This window comes from Phocoena sinus, chromosome 20 (genome assembly GCF_008692025.1).
Source record: "Phocoena sinus isolate mPhoSin1 chromosome 20, mPhoSin1.pri, whole genome shotgun sequence".
Taxonomy (NCBI): domain Eukaryota; kingdom Metazoa; phylum Chordata; class Mammalia; order Artiodactyla; family Phocoenidae; genus Phocoena; species Phocoena sinus.
Window position 1 is genome coordinate 13,787,927 of NC_045782.1, and position 19,700 is coordinate 13,807,626.

Genomic DNA, 19,700 nt, shown 5'->3' on the forward strand with positions numbered 1-19,700 from the left:
CTGATGGAAAAGCCACAGGAACTTGAGAAATGCCTGGATGCACAGAATTAGGAACATGGATATTCCAATGGTTACCTCATAACCAGCAGCAGCAGTATTACGGCCATATGCTAAACAGGACTGAGCCTGATGTTGTGCTTGGTGTTTTTAATTAGTTAACTTGAATCCCCACCGCCCTGAAGTAGGTATTATCATCTCCATGTCCCAGATGAAGAAACTGAGGTTCGGAGAAGTAATCTGTCCAAGGTCACACAGACAGAGAGAGTGGCAGGAGCCAAACTTTAAATCCAAGGCTCAGGTTTTTTCATTTGACCAGGCTGCCATCTAATGTCACATTAGGGACAGTGTCCAATTCCCCCAATCCTTAGAGAATCCAAATACAAGCTCAGTCCTGTACACAGAGGAGAGAGAAGATAGCTGTTTGGATTCCCTACAGATTGTCTAAAAATGAGAGACCTTAGAGGACAAGTGGCAGGAGGTTCTAATATGCAGCAGACATGTCCTTCTGCCTAAAAGCACTATACAGGCTCATGGGCAGTAAAAAAGATGAAGTACAGTGATAAGACCGCACCTAGCCCCTGTAGTGCTCGATACTGAACATTCGATGAGTCCTTGCCTCAACTACAGCCAACAGTGCACTAGAAGCATGGGAAACTGAACACTCACTTGGATGCAACTTATCCAATAAAAGCAAGCCAACCCTGACCTCTGCACCCGATGGAAGAAATCCTGGTTGGGGAATGGCGGAGAGTCCCAGTCAAAACCAGGGGCGCTGGCCCCTGCAAAAGACTCAACTACACCCTGACTTCAGCACTGCCCCACTGAATCACAAGGTGTGCTGCACTCCCAGGCGATTCTCACACCTTAGCGATTGCTGAAGCTCATTCAGTGTTGTCTGCAGTCTGAAAAATATAATTCAAAAAAAATCTAAAAGAAACCAAAAAATGCCTAACCATTCTTGGTCACAAATGGAAAAATTTGAGCCTACATTTTAAAAAGCTCACTTGCTTCAGATTTAGTATGTTTCAGTAGGAGGAAGCAAGTGACAGTTGCCTTTTTTTTTCCTCCCCAAACTACTTATGGTCCCTCTACCAGTTTAAAGTATTTTTTAATTAAATTAAATTAATTTATTTAGTTGTGCCAGGTCTTAGTTGTGGCAGTCAGGCTCCTTAGTTGCAGCAGGTGGGCTCCATAGTTGTGGCTCGCCGGCTCCCTGGTTGTGGCATGCGAACTCTTAGTGGTGGCATGCATGTGGGATCTAGTTCCCTGACCAGGGATCGAACCTGGGCCCCTGCACTGGGAGCGCAAGGTCTTTACCACTGCGCTACCAGGGAAGTCCTGGTCCCTTTACTACTAAGTGCCCTTTATTTTCTTCCATCGATGGGCTTCATTTTCCTCCCAAAGAAAAGATGAGAGAAAGGATATATTTGAAATGATGGAGGGGAAGATTCAAGCTGTCTTGCAAGAGAGCTGACAATTACAAAGTGATAATGCCACATGATGAAGATCGGTGCTGTACTGCGAAGTCCGTCTACCTACTTCAGGGTCTTGGAGAGCACAATTATTTTTGCTCTAAGGCCTGACTCAGATGATATACTAACTTTGAGGTTGAAAAGCAAAGAACACTTTCTCCTTGGAAGGCAACATGCTTTGCTGATTTAGTTAATAAATCTTTACGATATCTCTATGTAAAAGAGAAGAAGGCAAGTATGATTAGCCTCCTTTGCTGAGGAAAACGAAGAACATGGAAAAATTAAGAAACACAGCCTTGGACGGATACCGAAGACCGGAAAAACAATCCTTTGTCTCCTGGGCCTGGCACTTTCTACTAAAATGAGGATAAGAAGAGAAAAATGAGAAGTCTCTAATAGCATGCCACATGACTCTGAACCCATTCTGGTCAACCTTTTCATATGCAACTTGAATGAAGACATAGAAGGCCCATCTGGCAAATCCGCTCATGATAAATGGGAAGGTCATCAAGATTCCAGAAGGTCTCAACAGGCTGGAACAATTAGGCAGGACTGGCAAGATGAAACCAAGAGTGAGACACATAAAGTCCAGCACTTAATTTCAAAGAATCCCTTAAAAAAACAGAAGAGGGGAGAGTTTAAAAGCAGTTCGTATGAAAAAAATATTGGAGATATTGCAAACTGTTGGCCCACAGATGTGTTTTGTTTGGCCTTTGAAGTATTTGTGAAAAACGCTAAACTAACATTTAAAAATTGGGGAGAGTCACGTAAAAATCCAAATTTCCGGCTTCTCTTGAAAAACTGATAGATCTGGCAAACTCCATGTCTGTGCTTAGACATGACAACAGTGGGTGAGGAATGAGCTGTGGCTCTCTCCTTTAGACAGGGCATCCACTCCCCCAATGGGTGCCCACAGATGCGTCCTGACCTGCCAGAGCCAATTTAGGTAACTTTCTTAGCTCTGTGGGCATCTGTTTGCAACTCTTGACCTGGAAGTTTCAGATACCTGACAGCTCAGCAGAGGCCCACCGTGTGATACACCTGCCAAAAATGTCACCCAATCCATGGTAATAGAAGAACTGTGCCACAGACTCCTTAGAAAACCTAGAAAAATCAATGAGTCTTCTCTCCAGACATACGTCTATCCATATAAAAACTTACAATTAATTTCTGGGAGTTGAAAGACCCCCCTGAACTCCCAGTTCCCAAGTTAACAAGCCCATTCTAGAACAAGGAGGTAAACTGTCCCACTGGATGTTCACACAGTATGTCTACCCATGGCCAGGAGGGATGCTGACAAACTTCAAGGCAACCAGGATGATAGGTCTAGAAATCATATCGTAAAACTGAAGAAACTAAGAGTGGTTAGCCTAGGAAAAGGAATGCTCGGAAAGGAACATAATATCCATTTTTAATTTTAGAAGCTATAATAAGGGACAGGGATTAGGTCTACACCTGCCCAGCTGGCAGAACTAAGATCAGTGAGAAGTTACAGTGAGGTCTATTTTCTATTTTTGTGTGTGTGTGTGTGGTACGTGGGCCTCTCACTGTTGTGGCCTCTCCCGTTGCGGAGCACAGGCTCCGGACGCGCAGGCTCAGTGGCCATGGCTCACGGGCCCAGCCGCTGCACGGCATGTGGGATCCTCCCGGACCGGGGCACGAACCCGTGTCCCCTGCATCATCAGGTGGACTCTCAACCACTGCGCCACCAGGGAAGCCCCAGTGAGGTCTCTTTTACTATTTCAATTCGGTGTAAGAAAAAGAACTTTCTTACAATTAAAGCTGTACAGGGGACTTCCCTGGTGGCGCAGTGGTTAAGAATCTGCCTGCCAATGCAAGCGACATGGCTTCGAGCCCTGGTCCGGGAAGATCCCACATGCTGTGGAGCAACTAAGCCCATGCACCACAACTACTGAGCACTTGTGCCACAACTACTGAAGCCTGCGTGCCTAGAGCCCATGCTCTGCAACAAGAGAAGCCACCACAATGAGAAGCACGTGCACTGCAATGAAGAGTAGCCTCCACTCGCTGCAACTAGAGAAAGCCCATACGTAGCAACAAAGACCCAATCAGCCAAAAAAATAAATAAATAAATAAATAAAATTTATTTAAAAAATAATAAAGCTGTACAAAACTGGAACAGACAGTCCTGTGGAACAACAGAGTAGTGAGTTCCCCATCCCTGCAAGAATCCAAGCAGAAACAGAATAATGAAACGTCAGAGATGTGATAGAAAGGATTCCTGAACCGGGTGGGAGGTGGTTCTACAATTATCTAATGCTTCTTCCAAATCAAAGTTTTAGTGAGCAGAGCTGAAGATGGCAATAATAATTTTCTTCCTCTCCCACACCTTAGTCTTGCTGTGATGCAACAGTTAAATTATAGCCAAGCTCCACACAAGATACTGAAGGAAACCCAGGAAGGAAGCCCCGTGACTAATCCTCTCTTGGCGATTCTCAATGAGCTGACTAGGAATTGATAAAGGTATGGCCACTCTTGAAATTTCACATGCCAACTTTTTCTTCTTCTAACCCACTCCTCTATTTGCCTCTCTTTCTACCTCTGTTCAAGCTGTCCATTTTAATTCTTGGGAAGCTGTGTAAGTTTCAAAGCATATCAGCTCATGTACTTACTGAATTGACTCATCTCATCCACAAAGTTTCAAACATGTGGGCATTTAATTAAAGCTTCTGCCTGATGATTTCAACAGATAAAAATGGGGAGAGGGCTTCCCTGGTGGTGCAGTGGTTGAGAGTCCGCCTGCCGATGCAGGGGACACGGGTTCATGCCCCGATCCAGGAAGACCCCACATGCCGCGGAGCAGCTGGTCCCGTGAGCCATGGCCGCTGAGCCTGCGCGTCCGGAGCCTGTGCTCCGCAACGGGAGAGGCCACAACAGTGAGAGGCCCGCGTACCGCAAAAAAAACAAAACAAAAAAAAAATGGGGAGAATTCTGTGCTGGATTAATTTTGTACAAGCACCACATTCTGGTTAGAAAAGGTCACGGACTAGACCACTTCAAGTCCGGCCCCACAGGAGGTGGTCGACATCGAAGGCTCTCCAAAACGTGCAGCAGAGTGCTAACCAGGCGGCGGGTGTTTCAGAAATTTCGAGAAACTAAAGCAACTGACTCACTGTGTCTTCAATTTCTAAATCACTCCCTCTCCACAAATAATTTTTGAGTCAGAAACACTGCTTTCCAAAAAGAACTTTTCTGCTAAAGACGTCTTTTAAGACATCACAAATGTGAAGTCAACACTTTCCCCTATTTACACGGATTACAAAGCATATCTGTTCAAGATCCACACAATCAAGATGAAATGTATAAAAGGAAAACTTCCTTTTGCCCATATTACTGCTCTCCCCTTCTGAGTTGTTCCCCAGAAGCTTCGGAAACAAGTTCTGAAAGCAAACCTTTCCTCCGTTCCAGGGAAGAGGGGAAACTGGGGCCTCCTGACCTAAAAACTCAATATTTTGGAACATCCATAATTCTCCCGAGTCCATGCCAGTCAAACAGAGACTCTCTTTAGCAAACCACCGGCCAGCTGGGGCTGGACAGCAAGGCTCTCACCCCTAGGAGATGACAAGGATAGGACTCAAAAGCTCCCTGGAAAAAAAAAAAGTCTCTCCTTCAGCTTGCATTACAAGCTGTTGGAAAACACAGATGGAGGAGATGACAGGAAAAGCAATTACTTCTTCTGGGCTTCCTTTCTGTCTGGATGCTAAGGAGACGGATACCAAATTCCATCACAGATTGAAATGCTATCTAAACATTCTTGAAATGTGGTCTTGCTCTCTGAAATATGGCCTGCCTTTGCTGCAGCAACCTGTAACCTATTAACATGTGAAGGTGGGGAGGGCCGACTTTCCTCCAGGCTGTCTAATTCTGGGCCTGCCTCTCCAATAACGCTCGTTTGTGACCACAGGTTAAAACATAAATAACTAAAAGATATATATATCTACACAGCATGACCCAACAGAAAGTGCTAATGAATCATTCGCTTTATTTTCACATTCTTGGAATTGTAAATACCTGAAACTCTCTGAAGTATTTCAAGGTTTCTAGTGAGCCTTTCTAAATATAGGTGGAAACACACTAAACAGTAGTGTTGTTATGTCAAATACTAGTCCCAAAGTAAGCTGGGACTAGTCATAAACAAATCAAGCTTTAAACATCTTTAAAGGAACACACACGCTGGTCAAAATGATGTTTTATGGGAGAGGGCTTTTGTTTATTTACAAATAATAAATACTCTCCCACAGACCTAATATTCAATACAGTTGAATAAAATGTTATTGCAAGTGGCCTGTGTGTTCTGAGAAATGCCAAGATGAGGGAGATACAGCTTTTGCCTCAAGGACCTTATACACGAGCCAAAGGGACAAGATGTATTCACTGATACGTCAGAGCAGATCACGAAAGCCAAATCAAAAGCACGGGCGTAGGACTGTGGGAGTTCGTGGACAGAGAGACTGTACATCTAACTGATGGATACTGGGATCGATTTTCTCATCTGTGAAATGAGAGGAGTGGACCAGATGAGTTCCAAGTCCCTTCGGGTTCTAAAACTCTGATTCCTTTGGTATATACTGTTGAGTCAAACAGAAAATTTCATAAAGGAAGTAGTATTTGAACTGGGTATGATCTTGAAGTGAAGCTACTGGAAGAAAAAGAGGAGAGAGAGCATTTTAGGCAAAAAGAAGAACATAAGCACAGGTCCAGAAAGCAAAGGGCATGCTTGGGAGAGCACTAGGCTTCCAGCGTGGATGGGTCACAGCAGGAGACAAAACTGGAAAGGTAGATTGAGGCCTTCAATGCCATGCAAAGGAACTTGGATTGAAGTTGATAGAGAGCCCACAGGGGTTTGTGGGCTGTGTAGATGACATGACCGGACATATGTCGGAAAGTGAAAGAGCAGAATGAGGCTACAGTGTTGGCCGGCTACCCTGTTACTCTTTGTTATGTCTAAGGGCCCTATTTACACAGGCCTCACCTGCCAGAGAGGTGACGCTTCATGGGAGAGACCTAAATAAACAAAAACCAAAGCAATAAGGACTAAGAACCAAGCAAGGCCAGGAAATAGGATCAGTTGCAGGAAACTAAGATGTCTACACACAAATATTGACAATAACTACAAGGTAGACTACTTACAAACAGGCCAACGGAAGATGACGAGTAAGAGGAAAAAGAAAGTCATAAAATGTAGGAAAAATAGAGAAGCGGATAAAACTAAACATGTAAGAGAAAAGGAAAGAGACTTATATAACACCTGTGAGCTACCAGAGGAAACCGGAATATGAGAGATCATAGGATTACATGCTACCCCCATAAAATGTGGGCAGCATAATGAACATTAAAAAAAATTGGCTATATACTAAATAATGTCAAAACAGGACAAATAACAGAATTGAGAGGCGCACACAGCCGACCTAACTGAATTACTGTTGAAGAGGGCAGGCCGGTCACTGTAAGAGAAGACTAGACCGGGCACGATCGGCACTTCTGTTACGACAGCAATTCCGAAATAGGACGTCTAAGCAGAAGACTAGAATCCAGATGAAAAGGAAGAATGGTTAACAGATAACATCTGGCCCCTCAGTCACTGAAGAATACCTCTTCCCCATACAATGCTTCTCCCCTGCATCCCCTTCCAACAGCCCTCCTTAGCTAGATCCAAAAAGAACTATAAAACTTTGAAATGAATCGACAGTTACCTGCTAGGCAACAAAACTAGGTATGAGGAATTATAGCTGTGTCAGGTTACTACTCTCTCTCTCTCTTTCTTTCTTTTTTTTTTTTTTGCAATATATCAACTTTATTTCCATCTTGATTTCAAAAAAATTTTATTGAGGTAAAATACACATAACATAAAATTTACTATCTTAACCATTTTTTATTGTACAGTTTCATTGACCTGTTGTGCAACCATCACCACTATCTATCCCCATAATTCATCCTGTAAAACGGAAACTCTACATGTATTAAACACTAACTCCCCGTTCTCCCTCAGCCCCTGGCAACTACCATTATACATTCTGTCTTTATGATTTTCACTACTCTTAAGTACCTCATATAAGTGGAATCATCTGATATTTGTCTTTTTGTGACTGGCTTATTTCATTTAGCATAATGTCCTCAAGGTTCATCCATGCTGTAGCAGATGTCAGAATTTCTTTCCTTTTTTTTTTTTTTTCTTACGGTACGGGGGCCTCTCACTGTTGTGGCCTCTCCCGTTGCGGAGCACAGGCTCTGGACGCGCAGGCTCAGCGGCTATGACTCACGGGCCTAGCCGCTCCGCGGCATGTGGGATCTTCCCGGACCGGGGCACGAACCCTTGTCCCCTGCATTGGCAGGCGGACTCTCAACCACTGCGCCACCAGGGAAGCCCCCCTTTTTTTTTTTTAAAAAAAATATTTATTTATTTATTTGGCTGTGTCAGGTCTTAGTTGCAGCACATGGGATCTTCATTGCTGCATGCAGGATCCTCAGTTACGGCATGCGGGATCTTTAGTTGCAGCATGTGGGCTCTTAGTTGCAGCATGCGGGGTCTAGTTCCCTGACCAGGGATCAAACCTGGGCCCCCTGCATTGGGAGCTCAGAGTCTCAACCACTGGACCACCAGGGAAGTCCCCCCCCCTTTTTTTTTAAGAATTTCTTAACTTTTTAAGGCTGAATAATATTCCAATTATGTACAGACCATATTCTGCTTATCCATTCATCTGCCAATGGACACCTGGGTCGCTTCCATGTTTTAGCTATCGTGAATAATGCTGCTATGAACATGGGGGTAACAGGTATCTCTCCAGGACCCTGCTTCCAATTCTCTTGAGTATATACCCAGAAGTAGAACTGCTGGATCATATGATAATTCATTTTAATTTTTTGAGGAACCACTGTATTGTTTTACACAGCAACTGTACCATTTTACATTTCCACCAGCAGTGCACAAGAATTTAAATTTCTTCACATCTTTGCCAACACTTGCTGTTTTCTGGTTTTTTGATAGTAGTCATCCTAATGGCTGTGAGGTGGTATCTCAGTGTACATTTTTTTTAATAAATGCTGTGTTTTTTTCCAAGAGAAACACTTTATTTATTTATTAATTTTTGCCTTGTTGGATCTTCGTTGCTGTGCACAGGCTTTCTCTAGTCGCGGTAAGTGGGGGCTACTCTTCGTTGCGGTGCGTGGGCTTCTCCTTGCGGTGGCTTCTCTTTTTGTGGAGCACAGGCTCTAGACACCTGGGCTTCAGCAGTTGTGGCTCGCGGGCTCTAGAGCACAGGCTCAGTATTGTGGCACATGGGCTTAGTTGCTCCACAGCACGTGGGATCTTCCCAGACCAGGGCTTGAACCTGTGTCCCCTGTATTGGCAGGCGGACTCTTTTTCTTTTATTTATTTTTTACAGCTTTATTGGAGTATAATTGCTTTACAATGGTGTGTTAGTTTCTGCTTTATAACAAAGTGAATCAGTTACACATATACATATGTTCCCATATGTCTTCCCTCTTGCATCTCCCTCCCTCCCACTCTCCCTATCCCACCCCTCTAGGTGGTCACAAAGCACCGAGCTGATCTCCCTGTGCTATGCAGCTGCTTCCCACTAGCTAGCTATTTTACATTTGGTAGTGTATATATGTCCATGCCACTCTCTCACTTCATCCCAGCTTACCCTTCCCCCTCCTCATATCCTCAAGTCCATTCTCTAGTAGGTCTGGCAGGCGGATTCTTAACCACTGCGCCACCAGGGAAGTCCCACTCTCACTGTACTTTTTTTTTTTTTGTGGTACGTGGGTCTCTCACTGTTGTGGCCTCTCCCATTGTGGAGCGCAGGCTCCAGACGCACAGGGTCAGTGGCCATGGCTCACGGGCCCAGCCGTTCCGTGGCATGTGGGATCTTCCCAGACCGGGGCATGAACCTGCGTCCCCTGCATCGGCAGGCAGACTCTCAACCACTGTGCCACCAGGGAAGCCCTCACTGTACTTTTGATTTGCATTTTCCTAATGATTAGTGATACTGAGCATCTTTTCGTGGGCTCATTGGCCATTCGTATTATCTTCTTTGGAGAAATGTCTATTCAAGTCCTTTGCCCAGTTTTTAATCAGGTTGTTTGCTTTTTTGTTGTTGAATTTTAGGAGTTCTCTAAATATTCTGGATATTAATCCCTCATCAGATATATGATTGGCAAATATTCTCTCCCATTCTATAGGTTGACTTTTTACTCTGTTGATAATGTCTTTTGACACACAGGTTACTGCTATCTTTTGCAGCAACAAAAGTAATATGAGGGACTTCCCTGGTGGTCCAGTGGGTAACACTCGTGCTCCCAACGCAGGGGGCCCGGGTTCAATCCCTGGTCAGGGAACTAGATCCCACATGCGTACCACAACTAAGAGTTTGCATGCCGCAACTAAGACCCAGAGCAGCCTAAATAAATTTTTTTTTAAAAAAAAATAATATCAAAATCCCAACAACTTAGCAGATAGATAAATGCAGCAACCTTGTTAGGCCACAGTACACAAAATAAAGGAGGGCTCAGAGATGTCCGACATTAAGGAGAAAGCCAAGGAAACTTCGGTTTTCTCATTTCAGCGTGCATTTAACCCTGGACCTGGGTGAGCTGTGCTACAATATATGCTTCTGGTCCAAGGGACGCTGAGTGACAGCTCATGGCTGGTCTGGGCAGCCTCCCCCTGCTACTAGTGGGACAAGTCATGCAAGTTTCCTGCTGTGTATGGGGCAGATCAGTTAAGGAAGTACTCTGTAAGCAGGCAGATCAATATTTTGGTCACTTGGTTGTGGGGTCTTGAAGAAATCGGGATATATTTAATACGAAGGAATAAGTTACTTACTTGCCGGCCATCCTGCCCCACATTTGTTTGACCTCTTACGACAGTTCGAATGCTGTCATCCAGTCTCCTAGCAAAAAAAGTTAAAGGATACAAATCATTAAAATATCTCGATTCCTTCAAGATGAAAACACAACCCTCAAAACGGGAGAAAATATTTGCAAACGAATCAATGAACAAAGGATTAATCTTCAAAATATATAAACAGCTCACGTAGCTCAATATTAAAAAAACAAACAACCCAATCCAAAAATGGGCTGAAGACCTAAATAGACATTTCTCCAAAGAAGACATACAGATGGCCAAGAAGCACATGAAAAGCTGCTCAACATCAGTAATTATTAGAGAAATGCAAATCAAAACTACAATGAGGTATCACCTCACACCAGTTAGAATGGGCATCGTCAGAAAATCTACAAACAAATGCTGGAGAGGGTGTGGAGAAAAGGGAACCCTCTTGCACTGCTGGTGGGAAAGTAAATTGATACAGCCACTATGGAGAACAGTATGGAGGTTCCTTAAAAAACTAAAAATAGAATTACCATATGACCCAGCAATCCCACTACTGGGCATGTACCCTGAGAAAACCATAATTCAAAAAGACACATGCACTCCAATGTTCACTGCAGCACTATTTACAATAGCCAGGTCGTGGAAGCAACCTAAATGCCCATCGACAGACGAATGGATAAAGAAGATGTGGTACATATATACAACGGAATATTACTCAGCCATAAAAAGGAACGAAATTGGGTCACTTGTAGAGACATGGATGGATCTAGAGACTGTCATACAGAGTGAAATAAGTCAGAAAGAGAAAAACAAATATCGTATATTAACGCATATATGTGGAACCTAGAAAAATGGTACAGATGAACTGGTTTGCAGGGCAGAAATTGAGACACAGATGTAGAGAACAAACATATGGACACCAAGTGGGGAAAGCGGCGGGGGTGGTGGTGTGATGAACTGGGAGATTGGGATTGACATGTATACACTGATGTGTATAAAAGGGATGACTAATAAGAACCTGCTGTATAAAAAAATAAATAAAATTCAAAAATTCAAAAAAAAAAAATCTCGATTCCAGGTTGACCAAAAGAAAAAAAGCTGGGATTCCCTGGTGGCACAGTGGTTAAGAATCCGCCTGCCAATGCAGGGGATATGGATTTCATCCCTGGTCCGGGAAGATCCCACATGCTGCGGAGCAACTAAGCCCATGCACCACAACTAGTGAGCCTGTGCTCTAGAGCCCACGAGCCACAACTACTGAGCCCGCGTGCCACAACTAATGAAGCCCACGCACCTAGAGCCCGTGCTCTGCAACAAGAGAAGCCACAGCATTGAGAAGCCCGTGCACCGCAACGAAGAGTAGCTCCCGCTCGCTGCAACTAGAGAAAGCCCATGTGCAGCAATGAAAACCCAACTCAGCCAAAACTAAATTAATTAATTTTTTAAAAAGTTAGTAACATATCCATCAATGTTTTCAGATTGCAGCTACTTATTCAGAAGAAAAAACAAAGATGTCTGGATGACAGGAGGAAGAGTGAGGCCTTGGACCTCAGTGAGGGGGCAGCGACAGTAGTGTAGAAGCCAAACCCAGCACAGACTGATGAGCCACCTTTGTTATTTTTTAAAAGGCTATTTTCACTTAATGTTCAGAGCCATTCAAAAGGACCAGTGTAACTTTTAGTATTTGTCATGGAGTAAACCAGAAATGACAAAGTTGCTGAAACTTTCTGGGAACAAGCCAGAGAATTGAAAGTAGCCCACACAAAATCCTTCCTCAGTAACATCCTAGGAACCTTCAAAGGGATGAGGAGCAGGTGCTATATGAAATCCATGCCTCGTCACCTGGGCCCTGATCTGCAGGAGGCGGATCTGTGGCCCCCACTTCGTCTTTCTCCTGCAGCTTAACAGGGGCCATTTAATGGCATCTCAACCCGAGAATTTTATGTCAGTTTATGTCATTTATGTCATTTTTCATTTGAAGAACCGTTAAAGGTATGGTGAGAGAAAGCTGAAAATAACTGGCTTGCAAGTGATTTTCATTTTTGTTGTTGTTTTGGGATTTTTTTGGCCACGCCGTGCCACGCAGCATGTGGAATCTTAGTTCCCCAACTAAGGATCGAACCCGCACCCCCTGCATTGGAAGCATGGAATCTTTTTTTTTTTTAACATCTTTATTGGAGTATAATTGCTTTACAATGGTGTGTTAGTTTCTGCTGTATAACAAAGTGAATCAGCTATACATATACATATATCCCCATATCTCCTCCCTCTTGCATCTCCCTCCCACCCTCCCTATCCCACCCCTCTAGGTGGTCAAAAAGCACAGAGCTGATCTCCCTGTGCTATGCGGCTGCTTCCCGCTAGCTATCTGTTTTACATTTGGTGGTATATATAAGTCCATGCCACTCTCTCACTTTGTCCCAGCTTATCCTTCCCCGTCCCCATGTCCTCAAGTCCATTCTCTACATCTGCGTCTTTATTCCTGTCCTGCCCCTAGGTTCTTCAGAACCATTTTTTTTATATATTCCATATATATGTGTTAGCATACGGTATTTGTTTTTCTCTTTCTGACTTACTTCACTCTGTATGACAGACCCTAGGTCCAACCACCTCACTACAAATAACTCAATTTCGTTTCTTTTTATGGCTGAGTAATATTCCATTGTATATATGTGCCACATCTTCTTTATCCACATTCATCTGTTGATGGACACTTAGGTTGGGAAGCACGGAGTCTTAACCACTGGACAGCGAGGGAAGCCCCTCGCAAGTGATTTTTGGATCATGGGGGAATTTTCATTTTCTGTGCAAACCTTATAAAACTTAGCGGTCTCTACTACCGCTGTTACAGCTAAAGTCCACCGAAACAATCAACAGGCTTCTTTGTATTTATTTATTTTTGACTGCATAGGGTCTTCATTGCTGTGCGCAGGCTTTCTCTAGTTGCGGTGAGCAGGGGCTACTCTCCGTTGTGGTGCGTGGGCTTCTCAGTGTGGTGGCTTCTCTCGTTGCGGAGCACAGGCTCTAGGCACACAGGCTTCAGTAGTTGTGGTGCACGGGCTTCAGTAGTTGTTGCACATGGGCTCAGCAGTTGTGGCGCACGGGCTTAGTTGCTCTGCAGCATGTGGGATCTTCCTAGACCAGGGCTCAAACCTGTGTCCCCTGCATTGGCAGGCAGATTCTTAACCACTGCACCAACAGGGAAGTCCCTTCTTTGTACTTTTTAAGGCACCCAACTGAACAAAACATTAAAGGCAGAGGTCTTCACCTAAAAACCCAAAGGTTGTCAGGGAAAAAAAAAATCATCTCCTGGATTCAAAATGAAGGCTTCTCCTCATCACAAGTTAAAAAACAACAACAACAAAAAAACTATATTTAAAGTAATAACATCAACCATTACAATAATAATTACAACAAACTTTGAGTATCTACCATGTGTCAAAACTGGAAATTCAGACATGGATAAACCAGAATAAGGCTATTTGGCAGAAAGGACATCTGATGACCACCCTAGACATCCTAGATTAATCACAATGTTTAGTCCTGGGACACCACCCACACCAACCAGCAGATCTGACCACATTGTTAGCTGATACATGGCCAAGGGATATATAAGCCCAGCTTCATATCTAAGCCTTGGGAATACAAAAAAAAAAAAAAAAAAAAAGGGGTAAATCTGCTAGGGAAATAAAGCCACTAAAAATGTAGCAGAAATGCTTTTGTCTCCTTTTATAATCAACTGTTTTGAACAGCCTGTTACAGATTCCTTCTTTTTTTTAAAATAAATCATTGAAGACTGATCAAAGAATCGAGTTCTTTGCCACAAGGCTCATATGGAAACCCAGAAAAAAATACTGTTAAAGATTACCATCTACAGCAAACTTGAGATTTTAGTGTTCTTACAGATAAGTGTGATCCAGAAAGTGATTAACTAAATGAACAGCATACTTTCATTAATTATTAATAATCACACGGTGTTACTTACCTTATTTTCAGTCTAATTTTGTTCACGACTTCATCGATGTTTGCCAGAGACTACAATAAAGAAGGAAAGGTGCCAGCTAGTATTTCACTTCCTGGAATTCCTCTTTCCAGAGAAATGATGAACTATAATGGCTATTTATGACATCTCAAAGAAGCTAATCACACGGTATGATACAATTTTCCCTTAAATATATATATATATAGGGAATTCCCTGGCGGTCCAGTGGTTAGGACTCCACGCTTCCACAGCAGGGGCGTGGGTTCAATCCCTGGTCGGGGAACTAAGATCCCGCAAGCCTTGCAGTGCAGCCGGGGTGGGAGGGCGGAGGAAGTATAGCGGTAGTTGGCAACAACTGCAAAATTCAGCCTGGAATCTATTCTTCATAAATAAAGTTTATTGGAAAACAGCCATGTCCATTCGTTTACATATTATCGACAGCTGCCTTTGAGCTACAAAGACAGAATTGGGTAGCTGCAACAGAGACTAAATAATCCATAAAGCCTAAAATTACTATCTAGACCTTTACAGGAAATTTCCTGACCCCTGGTATATAGGATCGTGACAAACTCGTACAACAAAATCCTCATAGCAACAAAAATGAATGAACGATTACAACAGACAACAACATGGATGAATCTTACTAACATGATGTTGCGTGCGCACACACACACATATGCACAAACCAGACACAAGAGCATATACTGTATGACTGCATTTATAGTATTTCAAAAGTGAGTGAAACTATTCTCCTGCATTAGAAGTCAGGATAGTGGTTAACTCTGGGGGAGGTAGTGACTGGGAGAGGCAAGAAGGGGCTACTTTATTAATGTTTTATTTCTTGGTCTGGGTGGTGGTTACCTGGCTTTACTCATTTGGTGAAAATTCATCAAGTTGTACATTTTGGATCTGTATACTCCTCCACATTATGTTAAACGTCAATAAATAAATACCTCTGTTTTTTTTCTAAGTGTCTAGGTCCATTAGAAAAAAGCCTGGAAGGATAAACACTAGTACTTAGAGTCTATATTAGTAGCTGTAACCTATGAAATCAGTAGCAGTAGTTGTAATCTATGAAGAAGAGGGATTTTAAGTTTTTCTTCTTTTTGCCTATGAGTATTTTCTAATTGCTCTATATTGACAATGCACTGCTATTGCAATTATAATACAGCTATTTCTATTTTTAAGACAATGACAATAAAAACAAATGGACTAGTACCAATTTAGTGAGCTGAAAACATGAGGAAAGGGTGCCCCCTAATGGAATAGAGATGGTACAATTTTATAGCACCATTTTAACTGAAGTTTTCAAAATATAATTTTGTAAGTCCTCTTTCCCTCTCTCCCGATAGATACTTTACCTCAGAAGGAATTGGGGGTGATGCAGGAATTGTGCTTATAAATTGCTACCGGCAACCTGTGCTGGCAGGAAGAGGCAGGAGCCTTCCAGGCACAGGTCTGATAAGAGAACCAGGTCACACATAAAACAAGATGAAACCTTGCCATTTACGACAAGATGGATGGACCTTGAGGGTATCAAGTGAAATAAATCAGACGGAGAAGCACAAATACTGTATGATTTCACTCATATGTGAAATATAGAAAACAAATAAACAAACAAAAAAACAAAATAAATGAACAAGGGCTTCCCTGGTGGTGCAGTGGTTAAGAATCCACCTGCCAATGCAGGGGACACGGGTTCGAGCCCTGGTCTGGGAAGATCCCACATGCCGCGGAGCAACTAAGCCCCTGTGCCACAGCTACAATGCAACTACTGCAATGTCCATGAGGTATATAGATGGATTTTGCCCAAGATTTAGCAATAGTTGAAAGAAACTGTAAATCATGCCCTTACTTTCTATTACCTTTTAATTAAGGTCCATGAGAATCTGGGTTGGAAAATGGTATAAATCTGGGGTTGGGGAAATAAAGGTACCCCTGTATCATAAATTTCCTGAATTACCTAAGAAACTTCCCTATACATCACCATGGATGTGGGGACATAATTAGACAAGACATATAACTGAATCTGTGGAACAACAAATGTCTTATGCTACCTTCAGTAGTTTAAAATCAAAAACCCACAAAAACTTATCAGGAAGAAGGGAGAACCTGGTGGTTCCCTATATACATAATTTTCAAATCTAACAATTTGTTGTGGTGAGTTAGCTGTCTTGATAGGCTGGGGTAAATTAAATCTTTTTGTGGCTAAAACTGCTACCTTTATACCATTGCTTCCAAATTTCTATCTCCAGCTAATTCCTAGAATTCGTCTTTCATAGAAAATGATGAGCTCTTAGGAATCCCCTGGCGGTCCAGTGGTTAGGACTTGGCGCTTTTACTGCCAAGCGCCCCAGTTCAATCCCTGGTCGGGGACTAAGATCCTGCAAGCTGTACATGGTGCGGCCAAAAAAGAAAAAGATGAGTTCTAAAGGCTATCTGTGAAATCTCAGAAAAGACAATCACACAGTATGATACCATTTTTTCCAAATTTATTTTAAAAATCAGCATGTTCATCAGAAAAAGTTTGGAAAGATATATGCCAAAATATTAACAGTTATGGCAATGATGGGCTCCAGTCTCAAATATCCAACTATGTATTTCTACCTGGATGGCCCAAATATGTTCAAAACTGAGCTCACCTTTACACCCTACTTCTACCCTCCTTACCACTGAAACTGGCTCTTCCTCCTTACTCCCAGTACAGGATAAAGGGGCCAACACCACCCACAGTCTGCTGGGCTAGAAATCAAAGTTCTGAAATTTACATCTTGAAAGAGGAATAAAAGTAGCTTTCTAAATCCAGGCTTATCCTGCCTACCTCATTCTCATTTTTCCCCTATTACATTCGAAAAATCCTTTCTACTTCCCAATTTACTACAGAAAATTGGGGGTCGGGGGGCAACAGGACAGACGCTTTCAACCTAAGGGTACGATTTCTAATAATATGCTCACTATACAGAGAATTCCACACTAACACAACAACAGTATTTGGTATTAGCTAACCCTCCCCCCCAAAAAAAAGCTGGTTACAACGGAGTCTAACTTGAATTTAACTCTCACTTGCTTATCAAGGTCCCTTGGATTATGTAGTATAACACATAATACATCATTAACATTCAGGATGAGCCAGAAGCCACTGCAAGAAGGAAACTCTATACTTACTTGCTCTGTTGGGAACAGGGTGTTGATGTACTCCACAGCATTGAAATCTGCTCGATCTAGAGGATCCTGGCTTGGAAATACCTACATAAAGATAGAGAATTAAAAATCACCTATCTTTCTGCCTTGCTCTATGTATTATTTCTTTCCTCCCTATTGGTTGGTAAGTTTTTTGAAGGCAAAGACCGTAGCTTTTTTTCATTTTACGAGGCTTAACAACAACAGACGCGCAATAAAATATCTGGTAAAGTAGATCTGTAATTTTAACATCTTGGTAAAACTAACAGAATGTGCAACAGTGAAAAGTTCCAGATATCCACGAAATCCCAAGGACAAGGTAAAATAAGTGGGCATTGTACACTATCAGATTAAGCCAGCGGATGACATGGTTGTATTAAGGGAATCTTGATAACAGACTGATTATACACCATGTCTCAGCAGTAGAATTCACTATGCATCAAAGCGATTATTATACTCAGCGTCAGGAAGTGGAGAGCTGACATTTAGGAACTGTCCATCTCTTTTACAGAAGAAAGCAAGCCGCCTTCTGAGAAATATAGTTAACTCCCTTCAAATGTTGCAATTTGAAGAACATGTATCAAGGTGGGTTGCAAAGCAGTTAAGTGATCCCCTGGGTACTAGATTTCACCAGCTCAAGGCAGTTATTCTGGGAAGCAAATTCTTTTTTGAGGTCTGCTTATTGGAGAAACCTGTGCTAGAATTCAATCTTACTAAGAAATAGAAAAACCTGTGCTCTTCTAAAACCCTTGTCAAACAATAACTGACTGCATTATTTGTTTCTTCTATTGGAGCCCACTAGGTCCAAAGGGAATGAAATGTATGTCTCTGGGAATACCCTGGCAGTCCAGTGGTTAGGACTCGTGCTCTCACTGCGGGCAGCCCAGGTTCAATCCCTGGTAGGGGAACTAAGATCCCACAAGCCCTGAGGCAAGGCCCAACAAACAAACAAACAAAAAACAAACGAAAAAAGAAACGTATGTCTCTTTCTGGCAGATGGAGGTGGGTGGGAAGCAGTGTGACTTGAACACCAAAACCTTTGCCTAATGGCCTGGCATCCTCAGGATCTGCCAAATGTGCTATAAATGAGTAATCCAACCACTCCAAGGAAAACACATCTAAAAATCTATAAATGGGACAATACAAACAAATAACTTAGTACACTGGCAGACCCATAGTAAGTATTAATGGTCAATAAATATTAACTATCAGTAATATAAGTAGTAATGTTTTACTTCAAAAAACTTTCCAGTGGTCATTAAGTATGGCTCACCTCTCCTTTTCCTAAATCCCCTACACCAACTTCTTTAAGGGAGATTTTTCTCCCTTTATCAGGAGCGATACCCTGTACAAGGGTCTAAATTGCTATTTCTAATATCACCACTCTTAAAAACTCCATACACTTGAAAAGAGAATTTAGTCACCTAAAGAATTCCTGCAGGGAAGAGAAGCCACCTGGGAATATTCTTCAACCTAACCCAAATTAATCAACAGCAGGAATTCTCAACTAAGTATGGTAAAGGGTTTTTTGTTTTTTGCTTTTAACCTTTGCCCCTCTGCTTTGCGATATGCTTCAAAAATAGAGGTTACTTCCTCCCCTCAATTCCGAGTCACTCACAAGGGGCTAGATGGAGAATCCGGAACACTGTGACACCAGCCTGATAAATGAATGAACAGCCTTGCAACCCCCAAAACCTGAGGTTGCTACCTATGAGGTCCCTTTTTCTAGGTGCATCCTTTCAGGAGACACAGTTCCTTTGCCCAAACCCACCAGGACGCCCCACCCTCCAAAGACAATCAAGGCCTAGAATAGATTCTCTCCCTCCTCTAGATTCAGAAACCCCTTCCCACCACCACCTCCCACCAAAACCTTTCCTTGCCCTTCTGCGCCTAGCTCCCACGTCTCCCACGAAGACCGCTTCCCCGGCGTCCCACCCCAGGTCCCACCCCCAGAGCTGCCCCAGCCTCCGCACTCTCCTCCCGTCGAGGGGCGGAACGCTCACCTGCTCGATGGCGAGCTGCACGTCGGGCGTGAGCTGCAGCACGGCTTCCAGCTCCTCCACGAACTCCAGTTCCTCCTCCTCCATCATCCTGCCGCCCAGCTCCCTCCCGGCGCCCACCCCTACCCCGAGCCGCACGTCCTGCAGCCACCCACGCCCCAGAACAGCAACCCTCCAGCGGCAGCGCTCCAGCCAGCCTGGGCTCTGTC

General features: G+C 43.1%; 1 protein-coding gene across 1 annotated transcript in view; it reads right to left on the reverse strand.

Annotated features, from left to right (window-relative positions):
- VPS53 (VPS53 subunit of GARP complex) overlaps positions 1-19,671 on the reverse strand; it is a 123,964-nt gene extending 104,293 nt beyond the window's left edge. The window contains exons 1-4 of the mRNA XM_032616739.1: positions 19,495-19,671; positions 17,477-17,557; positions 14,315-14,364; positions 10,321-10,387 (exon numbers count right to left, since the gene is read on the reverse strand). Coding sequence (XP_032472630.1) covers positions 10,321-10,387; positions 14,315-14,364; positions 17,477-17,557; positions 19,495-19,581 — 285 coding nt within the window. The 5' untranslated portion in view covers positions 19,582-19,671. The remainder of the gene's footprint in view (positions 1-10,320; positions 10,388-14,314; positions 14,365-17,476; positions 17,558-19,494) is intronic.
- Between the last annotated feature and the right edge of the window lie 29 nt (positions 19,672-19,700).